At 37.2% G+C, this 15554-nt stretch overlaps 1 protein-coding gene across 3 annotated transcripts in view; it reads right to left on the bottom strand.

Annotated features, from left to right (window-relative positions):
- The window catches only part of LOC144059338 (pro-neuregulin-2, membrane-bound isoform-like), a 58147-nt gene that overhangs the window by 4391 nt on the left and 38202 nt on the right, over window positions 1-15554 (bottom strand). Inside the window, exons 6-11 of one of the 3 annotated variants that reach the window (XM_077578335.1) lie at window positions 13581-13604; window positions 8680-8782; window positions 7816-7987; window positions 7193-7320; window positions 5296-5508; window positions 2625-2808 (exon numbers count right to left, since the gene is read on the bottom strand). In XM_077578335.1, the coding sequence (XP_077434461.1) occupies window positions 2625-2808; window positions 5296-5508; window positions 7193-7320; window positions 7816-7987; window positions 8680-8782; window positions 13581-13604 (824 nt within the window). The remainder of the gene's footprint in view (window positions 1-2624; window positions 2809-5295; window positions 5509-7192; window positions 7321-7815; window positions 7988-8679; window positions 8783-13580; window positions 13605-15554) is intronic. The other 2 variants (XM_077578337.1, XM_077578336.1) reach the window with 2 other exon arrangements.

Raw genomic sequence — 15554 nt, 5'->3', positions numbered from 1 at the left:
ACAGTGATTTTTTTTATTTATTATTTATTATCAGAGCGAAGAATATGAATGGATAAAGATTCAAAATATACCAATAAATTCTAAATGCTTTTATGCTTTTAAATTCTATGGTTAAGGTCTTTCATAGTATTTTTAAAATCATGTCTTCAATAATCTTGTTCATGCACTATACAGTCTTTTGGTAATTCCAGTAAGCTATTTTTTTTTTACTTTTGAAAGTTGTACTTGTAATTACAGTATGTGAAGTATATTGAGTAACATTGTGTTTGAAATGCGCTGTAAATCAGTCATTCAAATTTTTCTTAAAACCCCTAGGTATTGCCTAGGTACTAATAAATGGGCTAAACAATGTGAACATTTTTGGTTTCTTATTAAGCCCCCTGTACAATACCACTCATACCCTCAGTATTTAAAAAATAAAATACAAAAATCTAACCATATTCTACAAAAAAATATTGTAAATCTGCATTTGTTTCACAGAATAATTATGGATAGACAACATTTCTAAACAACATCTCTTGTTTATTTTTTAAATTGCTACATGTCTCGTCTGCAAAATATTGCACAACAATATTGAACAATGAAAAAAAAATGAAATTACGTCACTAGGTTGCTTTCCGGTATCTTTACAATGCATGTTTTGATCCCAAAAAGTGCCGATCAACCACGGACTTACATGCTATATAAGAAGTTGTATTGCCCTAAAGGCAATAGTTATTTTTCATCTGTATTTTCCTTACAAGTATTTCTCTTTGTTTTGGTAGTTAAAATAAATGAAAATAATTGTAGCTATTTGATGACATTTCCTTGAAATAGTGATTTGCTTAGGAACAGATTGTTTACTATTTTTTTGCGCATAATATAAAGTGGATTTATGTTTCTCAAGTAAGTGATTATTTTTGTATGGCTATTTTCAGTTTTTACCAGCCTGTCTGAAGAATTGTGGAAGTAAATGTTCAACTTACATCTACTTTGTCTTCATTGGCTCCGGTTTAACTTGGTGTTAAATCAACGTTAAAGAACACACTGCACGAGAACATTACAAAAGTCCATTCACTCATCACATCACCAAGCGCACACCTACTCCAGCAGACATATAGATATGCGCTTTACGAGAGCAGCGTGCTTACGTCATCCAAGTAACTCGCTTTAGACGTGATGCTAGCCTGAGGCTAGCCGACCCGAACGGGTGTACAACTGTAGCTCTTGGCTTAAGAAAAATGGAATACAAACGCTACCATGCTGTCCTGGATCAAGGCTTCAAAAAAAGACCATAGTCAGACTCTAAGGCGGATTTGCAGACCGATGCAGCACGGACGTAAAGAAATAACCTGGACGCATGCAAGCGAGAAGTGAAGCCGGCGGCGGCCATCTTGCGTTGCCAGAGCCAGACTGTAAATTGAATACGTTGACTTTTATCATTATTTTCTTCTTCTACGGAAAACACCACTGTGTAACGTCCAGTTGTACCAATTAGTATAAAATAAGTGTGGGATAAGCTCTAAATGTAAATGTCATCGGTTAGAATGTGAATACAACTTTTCTCTCATAAGGTATTTTTGCAAGTGCTACTCAAAGATTGGTCTGCAAACTGCATCATCATGTTGTCAGAAACATCAACAATGAAACAAAAGCAAAGCACACAAGAAAAAAATTTGCAATGAAATGTCAATCTAACCTCGCAAGGGTTTCATGTAAATTTCATTTAGTGTTAGTGACCCCTTTAGCGGTAGTCGTGCTTGTGTAGTCTTAATCTTTCATATGGCTCGTGGTGAAACACAAGTATCGACAAATTGCTCTTCATGGCAAATATTTTGCTGCACGTTATTTTGACCGTCAGTCATTTCCAGGCTAATGAAAGACACCTCCATTTCTTGAAAGTAAAACTTTCTCAAAGCCAATCAGTCAAAAAGATAAAAAATATATATTTTCATAAATTCATCCACTTATATTCAGGGTCGCGGAGTACAAGGGAGCTAAGCCTATGGCAGATGACTTTGGGTTTGAGGTGTACACCCTGGAATGGTTGCCAACCAATCACAGGGCACACATTTAGACGAACAAACACTCACACCTTTTAGGACAATTGAGGGTTAGGCAATTGATTTTGCAAAAGGCCACACTTAACTGGATGTATAATGTATTCAAATTATCTATTATATTAATTTAACAAGCCACTACTTGTGTAAAATATCAAACCCCTGGTCATCTTCCTTCTACCATGAACGAATGTTGGCAATTTGAGCACAACGTTTGGCATTGTGGTGAGTTGCTTTATTGAAACGTAGTTGCTTGAGGGGTTGGAAAAGTCACTAAGTCAGCAGCACTGAAGACGCAAGTCATTGCCCTTGCTCGCTGGTACCGCCCACACACTTGCACATCAAATCAAAGCATCGCATAGTTAATGTTTCATTTCGACTTGATAAAGTCAGAGACTGTGGGTGGGCCGGATGTGGCCAATGGACCGTAATTTGCTGAGGTCTAATTTTGAGTCTTCAATGGAGCTTGTTGAACATGTTTTTTTTTAGTTATTATTATTTAATTTTTTAATGTATTTATTATAATGCGGAGGGAAGCCGAAGAACCCGGAGAAAATCATCCATCATTCTGTAAGATTTACATACATCAGGGCATCTTAGTAGCGGCTGGTCGTCGTCTCTGTGGTAGGCTGCAGCGGCAGGTGGTAGGGAGAGGGCGTGGCTTGTGTTGGGTGAGGAGATGTGGAAGGTGGGAACCTGGGGCGGCAGCGGCGGGTAGTGGAACTCCACCGGAGATAAGCGAGCTGGTGTGGTCAGCGCGGACACATACCTGCATGGGGACGGACAGTCAGCACATCGTCGCAGTGTTCACTCATTCACCTTATTCACTCTTTCAACTTTCACTTTAAATGTGTCCAGAGAAACAGAGTGACATACATTTGTGACACCCTCCCCCCCCCACCACCACCACCACCACCTTTGCCTTGTTATAAAACCCTCAGAGGGGGCAAAAGTATACTGTTTTCTTAAGTAGAAAAGTACAGAGTCAACGCCTAGTAAAAGAATAAGTATAAACTGGAAGAGATACAATAACTCAGCACAATGAAAACTTATTCACACACAAAGTAGTTTCCCATCTTAATAATAAAGCGCTGACTCTTGAATGAATAATTTTTACGAACGGACTCTAGAGTTGTCATTGATGGTGTTGTGGTACATTAGCCTGACTTTGGCACAAGAATTGTGGGTTCATCTGTGTAAATGTGAGCATGAATCATCCTCTGTCTCTAAAAGTATGCACTGCAACCGACTGGCAACCAGTCCAGGGTGCCTTTCATCCAAATTCATCTGGGAAAGGTTCCAACTCACCAGTGACCCTGAACAGGACAAGCAGCATAGAAAACGGACAGATTGGAATTATGGGATTCAGTACCATGAAAAGAACTGACATTCCAATTACGAGCAGGTTGTGTCAGGAATGTTATCCAGTGTTAGTAGTGACCTCTGATGGGACAAGATCAAAGTCGTAACTTTTACATGGTTTTCAGATTTTTTTTTTAGGGTGGGTGACACAAGACGCGACGCCACGATCATTCATTCTTAAAGCTGACAACATAAAAAAATGATTTTAAATAAGGCCATGGGTGCTAATGGCTTCTTCAATTGTCAGAAATGCTCCCTGGTTCAAGTTCCACAGTCTTGGCTGTTCCAGTTTTTTTTCCAGCCTTATAAGCCCCCAAGACCCCAACCAATCAAATCACAACAACTGAATTGACCAATTTAGTCTATTTACCGGTACATCTTTTTTTTCTTAATTGTGTCATCATCTGAAGGGGTTGAAAAAAAGGAAAAAACGTACTTGTGACAAACTAAGGGACGTACATTAATCTGTTATCAAATGTAGAGGGTAAAAACGGATACCCTAGTAAAGTATAAGCATTAATAAAACTGCTACAGTACAATAACAAACCACGTCACTGCAAACCTTTACAATGTCACTGCATCATTACATCATTCTATGTTAGTGGTTAAAAAGCGAAAAGCTTGAACTAAACCATCAACTTGCCAGCTCCTTCTGAGGCAGAAAGAAGAAGAAACATGTACACATTTTCTGCCACTTGATGTCGCCAAAAACTAAACAGAGTTTGTGTGACCACTGACTCAATAAGGCAGAAGATTTAAAGGGACAGTAGACCCCCAGAATGAGTGGAGTGTGATACTCTAAGGCTCCCCCTATAGGTTTGGAGTGGATATTCCTTTGTACCCCATTGGTCAATAAGTGAAGTGCGCGTCTCGGCAGCGCGATGCATTATGGGTAGGCCAGCTGGTAGCCTGCTACCAAGTTGTCATTAAAATCTAATGGACTCTAACGGGGGAAGCGCTGATTTGGACCATTTCAACCGTTGGAAAGTTGATGTTTTTTATTGAATCTATTTTAAACATGAATAGCATGTCGTTACTGACTACCCTCTACCGGGACACGACAGGTAAGCCTATTTAAGTGTTTATTATTTGACTGAATGTGTGCACTTGAATGGGAGTTGGACCGAAGACACAACACCGGGACGCGATCAAGAGACTGGTATGAGCTTTCTTCACTGAAGGGGTCAATTGGGGCTAAAAGCAGGTTCTTAAATGGCTGTCATTCCATTAGTTTGGTTTCACAGACGTCCGCTAGCAAGCTTCGTGATGCTTCCGTCTGTTCTCTCGCTTTCAGGATATTGACAAAATAAATGTGTGGGGGAAAAAAAATGTTTTTGCATCTTATACGTCCGTTTGGATCTTCCTTTTCTGTCTGGAAATTGGGAAGAGTGAAAGGAGGTTTACAAGCGTACACTTCTGTCTTTTCGAGCATTGCAATGGTGTTTTTTTGCCGATAAACTCCATTAGGACAGTTAAGAATGGCACCAAGTGCACCTGTCGTTTAAACAATTCTTGCAAGCTTTAAGGTGTGCAGTTACGCAAACACTTTCAGCACTCAATTCAGCGCCATTCAAATGACGACTTTGTTTGGTAGCAAGTTTTTTTTCAAACTTGATTTTCACGCATGCGCAAACATAATGCGCACTTCGCTTATACAAATAAAAATTTGTTGACAGGTTGACTGAGGTAAAAAAAATAGCAGCATAACAAATTTAGGAATAACAGAATATTATTATTTGTATCCATCCATTGTATACACCAAATTCAAAATCAAAGCAAATTTCTTCAAATAAACATTGTATGATCACATTAGTGTGGGAACATTTTTGTAAAAGCAATACACGCATCTCAACTACTATCAACACAGTGGTGACAGTGTATCAGACTTTGCTACCTGTCACTGTGAGGTGAATCCCTTAGTGAGTCGTAGGAATCTCCATACTGCATTCTTGGACTGGATACATCCGTACAGCCCCAGTGGGCTCTCCTTGCCATACAAGCTGGACTACTGCATTTACTGGTTCCAACAGAGCTGGACAGGCCACCTGACTGGCAGTCTGAATTCATGCTGTCTGTTCGCTCCATGCTCCATGTCTGCTCCTCGTGTCTGCAGATGTAAGTATAGAACTACTTTAAAAGGTTACCAGAGGACTGGCAAGGCATAAGGACAGAGAAGAGGGTTGAGGGAGATGTATTACAGAAAACTTTTTAAATGCTTGATTTATTTGTGGTGTAACAAAAAAAAAAATATTACTCACAAAATCAGTTTTGATTTTAAATATGTGAGTACATTCTACTTTAAAATATTGTGATTAAAATACTGTGATACGTATCTTATTGTCTTTTATTGGAGAGATATATCAGAGGAAGAAAATATCACATTTACAGTAATGACAAATTAATTCATATGTATGTAAAATCACGACAAGAAACTCATTGCATCCTACCCTCTCAAACTGAGCCCCACAATAAAGAATCATAATCTCACTAAATCAAACTGAACTGATTCGTTCCACTTTAAAATCGAACCGTACTTGAATCGTATCACACCTCGTGTATCAAATCGTCTTTGATAGGAGAGATGTACACTCTTACTACTTATTATATCATTAGTCAACTCTTGTTTAGATCATTAATTTGATGATCATTTGCCTTTGTCATACTTTACTTTTATGTTGAATGATTGGCACTGTGATAAAGTACTGGTACTCTAAAATGTACAAAATATTTAAGTCACCCAAGAAACAAGTGTAAATATGCAACTGTATTTAAACTACCAAAAGACCAAAACAACCAAAAAAGAGCCTTCATTTTCATGGTCTGTTGGGTTAAGGTCAGGTAACTGGAGTTGTCCATTTTAGAATATTCCATTGTATTGCTTTAAAAAAAAAAAGTGTGAGCTTTCACGGTTTATATATTGTCATCATCCATGTTTATAGTGACGTACCGCCCATGTCAATGTTCTGGCTTGTTACTTCTAAGCAGCCATAACATTGCCTCTGCCATGTATGAATGTGGTATACTACGGATACCACATCCACATTTGCGTTCCAATACAAATTGACCTCGCTTTCATTGACTCACGTTGACTTTTCTAGATGTTTTCTGGCAACGTTTCGTTTGGTTTCCCTCATATTTGAATGTTAACCACTTTTCTGCTTCCTATGTTGTTTACATTTCATGAGGTGTCTCTTGATCCTTCACTTTGCAAGGATACACCACCATGTCCCAAAGTACTCTACACTTCTGTTGAGTTTTTTTTTTTTTTTTTTTAACCAAAAGAATGATTTATGTTTATCCACTTTTGTGGTTTTACTGGGTGCGAGTTTCTGTGAAAGGTAACTACAGACATCTTTAATAGCCAAGTCTGGCACTTGAGCATGCTTTTCACTTACGTATTAAAGACCAAAGGGAATGCAGTAGTACACACAAACAGTACTATTTACTGCAGTATTTACAAACATAGCTGAAAATAAGTATGCTTTTTAAAAACTGTTCAAGAACTGACTGAATTTTTGTTCTCAAATAAAAAAATCATAATTAACTGGGAAAAAAATGCTTTTACTCTACCAATTCATTTTACTTTGCTTTCAAATGTGCTTTAGAGTGATTCTGGCACAGTTTTTAGGACAAGATAACATTGGAGACTTTAGCGCACCACCTTTCAGGGAAGTGCTATAAGTGACATTTGACCTGTCCATGAATGAGTTGTCTTCAATGACTGTTTTGTTTTGTGGGGCAGAAGCATATGAATAAAACATATTTTGACAGAAGATGTGTGCAAGAGCTACCTGGATGCATGTGAGGCAGTGGTCGAGTGATGTGAGCGGGTAGACATTCTGCTGCCTGCGTAGTTGCCAGCACCTTCAGCTCCGTGGCTGATCACACACTCTGTGGTAGGGACACTCTTGGAGATGTACTGTAAATCACGTACACACACGTGTTATTGAGCAAAATGGCGCAAAGGCATTTGGAGGCTTAGAACATTTAGAAACAAATGTACAGATGTTTTTTTTTTTTGAAAAATGTTTAATATTCTTATCTCTGCCCACTTAAAAAAAAAAAAAAAAAACTCTCTCCTGCAAGGATGTCTGACCTCATCATACAATATCTTCAATAGACCCACCCAACCCCATAAAAATCAGCAGTTAATGAGCATGCATCGTTAGCTGTATTGTGCCATGCAGTGTGCAACTCATAGAACGCTTAAATTTGTGTTTGACCTAAGAGCACTGTGCTGCAATAGTAAATAGTGCGGGCTTGTCACAGCTTTGAACCAGGAAATAGTCAAATGTAATTGGTTCCAATTAGACACAGATCCGGAACGAAATTCCGAGTTGAACATGTTGTATTGTATGTGTCGATTTGTCTTGAATGCAACATGTCTATTGATTGATTCTGACATCAGAATTACCTGTACCTGTCTCTGCTGTATGTTTCTACTGTTTGGACTCACATCAACCATGGGAATTTCCTCGGGACCAGGCCCGGGGTGGTTGGGCCCGTTGGCCAGCATGCGGTTGGGTTGCTCCACACATTGATTCTGGTTCTGATGGAGGTGATGTTGCATCCTATTCCTGTGCTTCCTGGAAGTTACATAAGCATCTGTTTTGGCAAAATGCTTCATGTAGACTAAATAAATTACTCAAACTGCTGAAACTCAACTCTTGACTACTAAAAAATATGAGATTTTTTATTTATAAGATTTTAAGCCCTCAAGATGAGTATTTGCACCATTTAGACCATTAGCAGTCTATTATTATTATTTTTGGTTTTTGTTTGGGATATGCAATAAAGTAAGTCGGTTTATGTAACAAGTCACATAACATTAGTTTGTTGTGGCATTATGTATCACTCTGTCCATTTACAGCTGTCCTCATATGTTTACATACCCTAGGGTGTGTAAATTTATGAGCATTACTGTATGGTGAGAAAAAGGCTTAATGCCCATAAAATCCAAAATACTGTGGCAATTGTTTTGATATTTTCAGAGGTTGAAGTGGACCCGAGTAGAGATGTGCATGTGAATTTTGGTGACGATTCATAGCATTTTTGTGTCATTAAGTAATGTTTCGCTTTTGTACAATTGCACTCATAAGTTTACATATTTATGAGCACAACTTATTTTCTTTTTTTAAGAATTGTTTACACTCTGCCAAACTTCTTGTGAAATAAATTTGGTTGAGTTCACTGCAACCATCCAGTGCTCGTATCGCAAGTGTGTTTTACTCACAAGTCAAAGCAAAGTTATTTGTACATGATATTGAAAAGGACCTACTTGGTTTTGCAGTAGGCCACCACACAAACGATGCCAACCACCAACAAGGCCACACAGATTCCTGTGATCGTCAGCACCCGCCTTTGGTAGAGCTCCTCGGCCTCTGTGACAGAGAATGCACACACGTGCATATACACACGTTCATATGCACGCAACGCACACATTTATGCATTGCAGACATAAAAGCACAGTACAGGCACACAAATCATGCACAACACACATCCACACAGAAACACACACATACTGCATGTTACCACTTTATGTGCTGCAACGCCTGATAGTTTGTTGTTTGTTAAAATACATTGCTGCATTGTACACATTCATATCTTTAATATGTGACCTATTTTCTTCTGATTATTTCTGTTTAAACTGTCTGTTAATGATTTAATTTATCCAACTTAAGTGAAGAAAATATTCAGATTAGACACAACTAAACCTACTAATTGATTTACAAGCAGTGTGTGCAAAATTATTATGGCTGTTAGTTTTAGATGCACTACAGCCATACATAATGTGTCTATCACAGTTAAGACAACATTTTACAAACCATTATGAGAGGGAACAGACATTTGAACACATGCGTGCATAAATGTAAACCAAAAATAAAATAAAACGTTTGTTTTTTTTTAAAAGCGTTTACACCACAATAATAGCATTGAATGTTTTCAAAATTAATTAGAAGAATACTAACTTTTATTATGTATTAACTTTTAATTTCACTTTGTAATTATTAAGAGTTAGTTCACAAATTTTGTTAATATAAAGCATTGCCAAAGTTCTAAATCCCAAACTATTACGTGAAATAGATTTTGCTTATTTTTAATCCAATTTGCACGAAAGAGGATTTTAACGATATCGACAATAGTGAGTTTTAAATGCTATCTTACCTATTACCTGAACTGTTAATAAGTGAGTCACACATCTGGATGCTTTCTGGCAATTTATTTAAGGTGCTATATGCAAGTCATATGTAATTTTTTTTAACTTCTTAGAGCCCTGTTATGAGAAATACATTATCTTATGTTATACTTTACTGTACTGTATTTATACTTTTCTCTGCACTACAGCAAAATAGTCAAGCTCTCCCAAGTTTGTTAGTGTGAGTCCCTGTATATTACTGAGCTCTATCAAATTTATATTTCAAGTTGCCCTACTGTGGTGTAACACTGAAAATTGAGGAATCCAAGTGCAACAACACAACGACAGGGGAACAAGAGGGTTTAAGGAGGATGGGGGGGGGGGGGGGGGATGAGATAAGGAGCATTGGGAGGAAACATGATGGGAATAGGAGCAAGACAGGGCTGAGAGGGAAACGGGAAAGTCCGGGAGGGTGAAACTGGTCCCCAGAAGCTCTAACATAAGACTGTGCTTTCATCAACTTAAAGTGGATTTTGAAAGCTTGTCGGACATGCCCTAGTTTAAATCACTGTAAGATTTCAATGTCATATACAAACTGAAACACCAATTCCAGTTGCAAAAATTAATTTGTCTAAATTAGCACACTCAGTCAAAAAATACCACAGCTGTCAAATACAATCACCAGCCACATCACGACCACTTGCCCAATATGTTATCAGCACAAAAGCAGCATCTGTAGCTAAAATTTTGGTTACCTCAATTAATTTCATGTAGAGAGTAAAAAATAATATTAGTCACAGGCCTGAACGAAAATATTGAGGTATCACAGTATTAAAATTAGAGCTGTAAAATATAAATATATTTTTATTTTTATTTTTAAATATTTCAGTTAGTAAAAATAGGATTTTTTCCCCCCATGGAACACAAGGTTCAACAATTCCGGTCCTTGAGGTCGGGAGTCCTGCAGGTTGTAGATATTTCCACCTACCAACACACCTGATACTAAAGGTCAGGATCATTATATGAATCAGGTGTGCCAGTGGGCTGAAACATCTAAAACTTGCAGAACTACGGACCTTGAAGACCGGAATTGGTGAACCCTCCCTGATTAATTAATTAATTTCATCAACAAAAAACTAAACAAAAATAATTTTGTCAAAGCACATTTTTCACTGTACTAAAACTAGACTAGACTAGACTAAAGCCCTCATTAATAAACAATAACTGGGACTAAATCAGTATGCATTTTCATCGACTAATGAAGACGAGATAAAAATGTACTTCACTTATAAAAAACAAGACTAAAATATATGGACATTTTAGTTCATGAATAAAAATGAGACGAAAATTATATGATTTTGTAAAATCTTGTTCTGCTAATCTGTCACTGTGACACATCCCTTTTCAAATCTGCAGCTAGTGAGTGCAACATGCAAAAACATGGGACTGACAGGATTCACGGTGAAAGGTTAAGGGAAAAAAAGTAAATTATAGTTATACCGTAACATTAATCCAACGGGTTTAACGCTCCAACAATAATGTTAATCTGACCGGTAACTAATGCTCGCTAATTTACTAGCTCATGGCATGGAGCCATAGTAGCCACTTGTTGACATACTGTAATTGTGTGTGAAGTTGTTTTTCATCAAAAAGATGAGAGAATTTTTTATGTGAAATAGTTTTAGATTTAAAATGTTCAACATAATCTGCTGACAAAAAAAATACAATGGTTAAATCATGATTGTCCTGACTAAAACGTTGACAGTTTTTTTTTTTTCTTGACTAAAACTAGATTAATACAATTATGTTTTCTTGGACTAAAATAATGACTAAAATGCTAGATTTATAGTAGACTAAAAATGGACTAAATAAAAAAGGGAAGAGGTTGACTAATAATGATAAAAAAAAATTAACAAGCGTGATTGAAACTGCATTAAAACTGAGACAAAATTTAAAAATGGCAGATAAAATTATCACCACGCCACACAGTACTACCCGGCTGCGTTTCTCCACTCCCTCAGTGTGTGTTGTGTTGATTATTATTGAAATTATATAAAATAGTGAAAAGAAAAGAAAGGAAATAGAATCATTTAACAGTTTGATAAAGAAATGAATGTTAACATTTTTCTTATTTTTTTTAAATTAAATCTTTACTTTTCTCAAATCTGCAAGCAGCCAACCATATTGTGCACAGGTCTCCTCAAAAAAGAAAGAACAGCCAGTATTAGTGGTTATTGAAACCTTGACTTTATAAAAGTCCATACCAATAACTAGCCCATGCCTCGTTTTCAGCTTTCAGTTTCATCAACTACATTCATTATTATTTGTTCTTTATTTATGTTGCTCTACCTTTTTGTAAAGGCATAATATTTGCTACAACTCTTGCATTGTGCAAGTGGGCGTATTGTTGTGGCTGGTCAGTGCATATAAGCTATGCTAGTTTTAGAGTAGTATGTTGTTTCAAAATGTGTTTGTACAACATACTTCGGTATAAAACCTTACTTACGTCCTTGTGATTTCATGAGACGTCATCAGTGGCGCCCCAAGTACTGTTCCAATCGGAAGTATGCATAAACCAAGACCACACGGAATTCCCGAATGGCGTTCTTTTTTGCTAACTTGAACCAAGAATCCATCGATTGTTACTTGGTAAAGGTTTGGCTGAGAAAATATCCCAAGATGCATTTCATACTTCAAGGAACGAATGGCAGCAAAAGGGCATCTTTTTTGTCCTTCTTCTTTCTTTCATTTCCGCCAGACTAGGCATGGCATGTGCATTGCTGCCGCCCACCAGCATCACGTTTGTAAGTAGCTTACAATATTCCTCCCTTTTTATGAGCGTAAATATTAAGAAATATTTAAAGTGTACAACTTTATTAAATCAAGTCCTTTTTTACACAATTTAGTTTAACAACTGTAATTTACAATATTATATATAAATATATTAATATATATATTATATTTGATTTATTATATATTCAAAGATATATTTTTTTTTTTACAGATGTACTACAATTACAGGAGAATCAGATCAAAACCTGCAACTCACATTGATGTCTTTCAAGAATAGTTTTTCTCGCAATATAATCCTAAATTGGATTAATTCCCATGTATAATTTCAAATTATACTTCTTTAATATATTACTCATAATTATATAACATCTAGTCATGTGGTACACAGTTACGGCAATGCGTCAGAACCAGGAAGCTCACAGTAAGAAATAACATCCGTGTATTGCGTTCGTTCTTTGCTCGACCCTTATGGCTTTTTGCGTCCTTGCAATTGGAACAGTACTTGGGCTGCGACTTATGACGTTTTAAGACATCACAAGGATGTAACTACGGACAAAAATACGTATTGAGGAACGGCCTATGTCATTTTCCCCTAATTTATCATTTCACCTTCAGGATGGAGGTTATGGTTTCTAAATAAAGGGCCTGAGTGGGAATTGACAAGCCAGCAGTGGCCTTGGCCCTGCATTGTGCATGTATCATTGTGCACTGATACAGAAAGCCAAGGGAATTGGGAAGGCAAGCTCGCTCAGCGGAGCCAAAAGAATTTGTGATTTAGGACAGGCCCACACTTTGTCTTATCTCTGACACTGACTCAATCAAGGGCACAATAATTAGGACAAAGAATGTGGTCATGGCTTTTCTAGCTCTCGGCAACACTTTACAAAACTATTTTCCAGCAACATTTCTTCACATTCCCTCAAGTTGAATAGTGGTTCAGATCTTCCACGTGATCCAGTCCATTCTAAGCCTTTTACATTCCCTTAAAATTGTCTCTGCCCTTTCTAGCTTTAAGTTATTCATCTCAATTATCATTTTTCTTCCTCCTTAACCAAGTTAGTCTATAAAGAAGAGTGCATGCAGAGAAGGGGGAAGAGGGATTGCAAGTCTTAAAATCAGGTTAGTGGGCGGAAGAAAAGGAGGGACAGGTTTGTTGGTTTTTAAAAATAAGGTGGCACGATAATGTGTGACTGTGACACAATCTTGGCAAACGCTTAAAGCACAGCAAAATAAATAATAATGTTCCATACCCATAAATTCAATTCTGAGAAGCTCTGCCAGCACAGAAAGTTGTTGTGGTAAAGAAAGGAAAGAGACAGACAAGGGTCAGCTGTAATGTCCACTTTGGAGAGGATCTGCTGTATATTATGTTCCTTTCCTGTATACGCTGAATCAGGAAGTTCATTAGTGCTTTGGAATCTGTCAGTCAGGCTGACTGACATATGTGCCGTCCCGTAACAGACAGACAAGTCACACAGCCTCAGCTCTGTAAACCCCAAAAATGTCAGGGAAAAAAAAAAACAGAAGCACACACAAGACTCAAGAGCAAAAGGGAGAAAATGAAACAAATAAAAAGCAAAAGAGAAATCAGCAGGCAGAAAAGTCCATGCAGAGACACACGGACAAAGATAGCAAGACAAGAAGCCACATCACTTACTGCCATATTGAATACAGCCTATTTATAGGACATTGGACAGAAACGAAACAACACCAAAGAAAAACATAACAGAGGGGAAAAAGCAGTGAGATGGTGCCCAACATAAATGCTGAGTACAGACGATGATGTACAGACAATGAAGTTGATGCTGTATCTCATTTAACTAATGACTACTCTATAGTTAAGCATTTTTGTGCCACTCATAGTTCTTATCCCTGCACAAAGCTGTTAGAACCTTACATACTGTATGAGTTTCTGTTGCTGTGCATGCATTAGTTCTAAAAAAAAATAAAAAATAAAAATAAATAAATAAAAGGAGATGCTCTTGTCCACTTGATCTACATTTCGATAAGGCTTTGCATTTTAAACATTGTATAAGCAGACCGTAGGGCATCAATGTGAACTTTAAACAGCAGAAAGTGTTCTTTCAAACAGATTGAAAGAATACTACAATGCAAAAATAATGAAACACAAGAATAAAGCATGGACAAGACCAGTCTTGAGGATGGAATCAACTATACAGTAATAACAAAACAGTCAAATCAGTGTGTAGTCCGTACAAAGTGATCCAGATTAGCAGTGAGGATTATCGATTAAAATTAAACCATACACTTTACCGCACTCACAAAACATCAGACTGGACCCTTCATAATTTAAGAAAATAGAGTCCATGTGTCCCTTAATATGTTTGGATTTTGAATATGTTTTTAATGGTATTTTTCTTGTTTTAGAATGGAAAGGGGAAAAGCACATTTCAAGACATGTGCTTTAATTGGACAACAGCAATACCTACCTGCATACAATAGATAATTATATAAATATTTTACTTAATTGTAAGTGTAAGAAAATGTCCAAGTCATAAATACTAAAACAACACGTGTTACATATCTTACCTTAATGAACATGTAAGTAATGTGTTGCTATTTATAATTGTCATTATAATTTTTCTCTTTGGCTTATCGGCAATATTCTTATCAAAGATTGGACCTGCACAAAATCAGAAAAAGCTTATTATATGAAACATCATCTGATGCCATGACATCTCCTTTCATTCGAAAATTGTAGTCTAAATTCCAATTTTTACCACCAAAATCCACGTTCTCACAGTCCCCTGTACAGTAAATGTGGGAACTACTGTCTATTCAGTCAAGAATATAAGGTCTGACATTGCCTAAAATGTGCTAGGTTCCAGTTTCAATTTCAAAAGTAAAACTTCTTGATAGTCTTGCTCTCTTTCCCTCTCTCTCTGCAGGCAGGCAGATGTGCAGGACAGTTACAAATATCTTGGGAGTTCCACAGGCAAATTGCGACCATGAAAATGCAGTTCGAACGGCGGCTATGGCCAAATACCTAAAGCCGATGGGGCAGATCCTGAATAGTCAGCTAAACGGCAAGAATAAGATCCTGGTCAGTAACGTCTTTGACCTGCCAGTAATAAGATACCCCACTGGCATCACTAGACACAGTTAGAAATGTAAGGCACTGATATCAAGACAAGAAAGCTCCTTACAATGCACGGAGGGTTCCATCCCAAGTCCAGCATCATGAGGCTGTACACAAAGCGGAA

Source organism: Vanacampus margaritifer, chromosome 10, assembly GCF_051991255.1.
Source record: "Vanacampus margaritifer isolate UIUO_Vmar chromosome 10, RoL_Vmar_1.0, whole genome shotgun sequence".
Classification (NCBI taxonomy): domain Eukaryota; kingdom Metazoa; phylum Chordata; class Actinopteri; order Syngnathiformes; family Syngnathidae; genus Vanacampus; species Vanacampus margaritifer.
The sequence above is the reverse complement of the archived record's forward strand: the minus strand, read 5'-3'. Positions and strand labels throughout refer to the sequence as shown.